The sequence below is a fragment of the Cebus imitator genome, unplaced genomic scaffold, assembly GCF_001604975.1.
Source record: "Cebus imitator isolate Cc_AM_T3 unplaced genomic scaffold, Cebus_imitator-1.0 Scaffold541, whole genome shotgun sequence".
Lineage (NCBI taxonomy): Eukaryota > Metazoa > Chordata > Mammalia > Primates > Cebidae > Cebus > Cebus imitator.
Genome location: NW_016107856.1, coordinates 823,479 through 828,872, shown reverse-complemented (window position 1 = coordinate 828,872; position 5,394 = coordinate 823,479). Strand labels below are relative to the sequence as shown.

The 5,394-nt window shown below is 51.9% G+C and overlaps 1 protein-coding gene across 3 annotated transcripts in view; it reads right to left on the bottom strand.

Moving 5' to 3' along the window:
- Window positions 1–1,939: 1,939 nt before the first annotated feature.
- FCRLB (Fc receptor like B) overlaps window positions 1,940–5,394 on the bottom strand; it is a 5,304-nt gene continuing 1,849 nt past the window's right edge. For 2 of the 3 annotated variants that reach the window (XM_037733661.1, XM_017515126.2), the window contains 3 exons: window positions 3,968–4,234; window positions 3,042–3,187; window positions 1,940–2,842 (listed from right to left, as the gene is read on the bottom strand). In XM_037733661.1, coding sequence (XP_037589589.1) covers window positions 2,552–2,842; window positions 3,042–3,187; window positions 3,968–4,234 — 704 coding nt within the window. In that variant the 3' untranslated portion in view covers window positions 1,940–2,551. Of the gene's footprint in view, window positions 2,843–3,041; window positions 3,333–3,967; window positions 4,235–5,394 lie in introns of all 3 variants that reach the window. The other variant, XM_037733660.1, reaches the window with a different exon arrangement.

The following is a 5,394-nucleotide window of genomic DNA, read 5'->3' as shown; positions in this document are numbered from 1 at the left end:
GCTCGCCTTTGAGTAATTATTTCTCTTTTTTGTACTCTTCCAAATGATCAACTGGTTTTTTAAATGACCCGAGATTCTTTGATTATTAAGCCTCTTGCCACTACTGTTAGTCACTTCCTGTCTAGATCAAGATGGCAGAAACCTCAGGGGAAGAAAATCAGAAGGGGCAAAGAGCCTGGGCACTGAAATAGAGTGCAGTTAGCTAGGAAAGGTAGCCTTGGAGGAGAGTTCTACGAAGTGAGAAAAGCCTGCATCAGAAAGCTGGAAATCAGAGCCACAAAGTCTGTTGTAGACCAGGACAACAGTAATGAATTATAGGGACCTGGACATACCTTCTCAGAGTAAAGCAAAGATTCACTGAGATACGCTTATTTGATTCTTTTTGTCTAATTTTAAGCTAGCATTTCCTCCAATTAGACATATTGATGTCTTTATGTCAGGAATGCTTTCAAATATCCATCCCAAGTATCCAACAGGCTAAAGCACTTCTTTTTTTTATTTTTAATTTTCCTGGCAACTTTCATTAAATAAAGCACTTCTTAACAAGACTTCCATGTTCTGAATCCTTCCTACTTCCCCATATTCATTTCTGCCACCTCCTCCCTAAAATATACCTACACACATATACATAAATATACATAATTCTCCAACCATTTCCAATTATTTGCCGCTTCATAAACATACTAGTCTTTCACTTCTCTGTGTCTTTGCATCCTCAGCCTACTTGACATACCTCTCAATCTCTCTCACTTCTCCATGTGGTAATTCTTGCTCTTCCTTAAAGATTCAACTTTCTTCTCCAAATTCCTATAACATTTCATAGAGCACTTATCACATTGCATGGTAATTTATGTGTGCACCTGCCTGCCTACTTGCCTCTCTGTATAATTTCAGTGACTTTGTAGTAATAATATGGTGAAGAATAATATTAGGAAGAATAGGATGAAGGCTGTTGATGTTATTCTGGTTAATAACTAAGAAATAAATGGGGTTGTTTACTTCTATAAAGTAGAAGTAAAGGATGAGAGGGTACAGCTGTTACAGCTCTAAGCCTTAACAGTGAAACTTAAGAAGGGTATGGACCTGATGAGAATGAGACCTCCTGAGCACAAGTCACACTAGCCCTGCAGGGGATTGATGGCTCCAGTAGAGAAAACCATCAAAATGGGACTTTCCAGGAACATAACCCTGAAATTGCAGTGGAAATGGCTTCTCACTTTTCTTCTTTTAACTAAGTGACAGTAAAGTCACCATGCAGGAATGGATACTGATCTGTGCATATGTGTATCTTGGTGTGTTCATGTGCGTATCTTGGTGTGTGCATGTGTGTATCTTGGTGTGTTCATGTGTGTATCTTGGTGTGTTCATGTGTTTTCTCAGGAAAAAAGCTGCTAACAGGGGCCCGACGCAGTGGCTTATGCCTTTAATCCCAGCACTTTGGGAGGCCAAGGAATCACTAGGTCCGGAGATCGAGAACATCCTGGCTAAAACAGTGAAAGCTGTTTCTACTAAAAATACAAAAAATTAGCCAGGCGTGGTGGCAAGCACCTGTAGTCCCAGCTACTTGGGAGGCTGAGGCAGGAGAATTGCTTGAACCTGAGAGGCAGAGGTTGAAATGACTCGAGACCACTGCGCTCCACTACAGCCTGGGTGACAGAGTGAGACTCCATCCCAAAAAGGAAAAGAAAAGAAAAATCTGCTAAGAATGAGAATTCAATTTTGAGGATTTGTCTTCAAGTTTCCTCAAAAAGATTTCTCAGTCAAATGGTACATTTGTTTACTACGGCTAAGGTTAGCCTAGTCTGCCTGCTGCTACTGCAGCCCATCAGTCTGTCTAGCTACCCTGGGGCAGGGGGTGCACCGGGGTGAGTCAAACAGAACTCTGACCCCTTTAACAAGGGATGGGAGACCCACACAAACACCTTTTCCTCTCTAAAACTAAATAGAACCCAGGATTTATTTGAAGATGTAAACTCATCAGTAATAGGACTGAACGTCTTTTTAATATTACCAGAGAGTAAATTCACGAATCATTACACTTTGACCCTAAAATATTCTCAAGTCCTCAGTTACCTCAATGTACTTAAGTACCAAAAACTGCCTGTGCCGAAATATGTACTGGCTAGGCTTATCTGAAGGGCGATGGGTGACTAAACTCACTTCCAAAGGCAAACCACAATGTAGTAAGTAACAGGTTTCTACTTCCTTGCTGAATTCTGTGAGAATTCAAAGAGAATGCTTGTGGTTACAAACTGCTGTGTGAGGTTGAAATCGTCGGCCACCACACACATACTTCGTGGGTGCTCCTTAAAAAGCCACAGCAAAACGCAAGGATGCAAACAGATGTCTTTCAAAGGACTCCGCGTGGGGGGAAGCGGGAGAGACCAGGGAGGAATGAGCCTGCAGACGGGACGGTAGCCGCCCCCTCAGCTCTCTACAAAAGTGGTCTCTGGGGTTCCCGGGCTCACGGTAGAGTGGGAGGTGGGGGTCTCGGGCGTTCCCCTGAGCTCCGGGAGGGCCTGTGGCTCCTTTAATTCCAGGACCACCCGGCTCAGAAGGGCTTTGAGCAGCTGCATTTCTCGGAGCAGAAGGTCCACGTCGGGTTTCGGGGCTCCAGCCGATTGTTCCAAGGGCGTCGGCGGAGCGCAGGCGGGTGGCCCCGCAGTCGGGGCGCCGCCCGCCGGGACCTGCAGCCCGGTGGAGGTGGTGTTCGGGACGGAGGTGACCGACGGGACCGATCTGGACACCGGGGGCTTTCTGAAGGAAAGCGGCTTGTTACCAGGAGCCGAGGCTGCGGCCGGTGGAGCGGGAGCTGTGGTGGAGGCCGGGTCCAGGGGAGAACCTGTGAATGCATCGCGCCCAGTCACGCGCTACTGGCGTGGTTCTTCCCAGCGCTGAGCTGGGGGAGAGGGGTGGAGCGGTGCGGGGGATGGGGAAGGCCAGAAGAGGGGTGAGGAGGAAGGAGGCGAGGGAGAGATGGGAAAGGCGGGGGCGGGACGGGGACCGGGAGGCGGGGGAGATTCGAGGATGCAGGCCCTCACCCGGCCCCGGGAGCTGCAGCCACGGACTGCGTTTCCGGACACTGCGCGTGGCCGTAGCCACCTCGCACCAGTAAGATTCGAGCTCGTCGACCTCGGGCTCCGGGACAGTGTACTCGGCGCCCCAGTCGAAGCGGCGCACGGCGCGACTGTACTTATAGAACGCGAACTGCAGCGGCGTGTCGCGCTTCTGCGGGTGCAGGCGCGTGTCGCAGCGCAGCACCACCCCGCCCAGCGCCGCGCCGCGGGCCTCCCGCGGACCCGTCACCCTCAGCACCGGCGCCCGGAACAGCTCTGCGGAGAGGGCGGGGAGCAAAGGCGCCTGCTAGTCCACGGCTCCGCGACCCCGCTCCTGCCTGCCTCCTGCCAGGGCTCCTAGAGAACCCGCAGACCCAGACGAAAGGGGAGGAGGCCGTGTGCCCACGTGGAGGGGGAAGGAGAGCCTTCTGAAATGCAGGGTAGGGGGGCAAGGTCCACGAGGGACGGGGAGAGCTTGACAGGAAGAGGAACAAGCCAGACTCTTCTTGTCACATCCCCACTGACACTCAGCTTGGGTTCTGCAGCCTGGAAGAGGAGACGCTGCCTTGCAGGATGCTAGGGAGCCGCTCTTTGGTCCCAGTCCCACAGTGCCCCTGCCCCCGTTTGCCCCTCTCCTGGCTGTGGCTGTGGCCAGAGCTGCCCTCTGTATGGGAGTCCCCAGCCAGAGTGAGAAGCCAGGGTGTGCCTGGGGAAAAGGGACCAGCCTCCAGGCAGGCTGCGAATCAAAAGCTCCTTCACTGCGCAGGAGAGGAGGCAGCGTCCGCGGTCTAAGAGAAACTCGCCAAGTGGCAGCTATTTGAACTTCCGCCCCTTCTTTTCCCCCCGGGCTCCTGTCCCCAAATTTCCCAGTGCTCGTTTGTCTACCTCGCGGGGCCCCTGGTCTCTCCCACCTTGCACGGTCACAGCCACCTTAGCGGAGAACATGGGCGCGCTCTCTACCGGGATGCGCATGGTGCCCGAGCACTGGTAGCGCCCGCTGTCGCTGGCTCGCGCCTGCAACACCGTGTAGTTGGCGCTGGAATGGAAGTAGCGCACGGCCTGGCCGTCGTGGTAGTAGTGTAGCTTGTAGACCACCTTGTCGTACCAGCCGCGGCAGCGCAGGATCAAAGGCTCGCCCTCGAACACTGGAGCATAGGGCACTTGCAGGATCAGCCAGTCTGCGGCAGACACCACGGACACGCTTGAGTCCCCCACGGACACGCTTGAGTCCCCCACGGACACGCTTGAGTCCACAGAAAGTCCAGCCCTGGAGATCTCCCACTCTCACAGCCTTCCTGCTTTCTCCTCATAGCTCCTCTCCTTTCCCTCCCCACCATCTCTCGCTGCTTTCCTGAGGGGACAGGCCCTCCCTGGTGGTTGACACGCAGGAGCCTCATAGTGCAAGATATATTCCTAGGTGAGTGGGGAGGAAGGGGGATGGCTAGTCTTTCATTTAGCCAGGGAGGCAAAGATGCCAGAGACTTGGCTCCAGCCTCAGAGTTTTGACCACGAGAATCAACTATAACCCCCTTAGGATGGTGTCAGGGTCTTCCTGACTGGGTCCTGCTTACCTCTCCAGCACGAGGGCGATATTCCTCCTACCCCATTTCCTCTCTGCTTTCCTCACCTCCCACTCCTAACAGGCTAAGTTCCAGCCATACTGAACTGTTGAGAGAATTGGCCCTGCTCCGAGGGCAAGGCCTGTGTACCTGCTATTTCTTCAGCCAAGAAGACCTTCTTCCACCTGTTTAAGTTGAGGCCTGCTTGTCCTGCATGTCTAGGCCTTATCTCCCCCAGAAAACCTCCCTGACACCCCAGGACAGCCTAAGGTGTCTCCGACAGCACCCCGTAATTACCCCGTGATCATCAAAGCACACTGACATAGCCCTAGCACAGAGCAGATGCCGTTTTGGGTGTTGAACAGTGAGAAAGGGTCTTGCAAGTAATAGCCCCAGTCCACATACACTCTCAATCTGTGAGCAGTAATTACTCCTGTTGCACTCAGTATAATTATTGCTATCACTAACAATTTCCAAACAAGAAACCACAGAGTATGAATATGCAGTGTGTGTAAGTGCTAATCTGAACACTGAGTGATGTACTTTAAATTCTGAATACAACTGTGGCCCAGCAGGCTGAATAAGTTGATTTAATATTCCCTATGAAATAGCCAATCCTGTACCTTTTTTCTTTTTCTTTTCTTTTTTAGATGGAGTCTTGCTCTGTCACCCAGGCTGGAGTGCAATGGCATGATCTTGGCGTACTGCAACCTCCACCATCTGGATTCAAGCGATTCTCATTCCTCAGCCTCCCAAGTAGGCACCCACCATCATGCCCA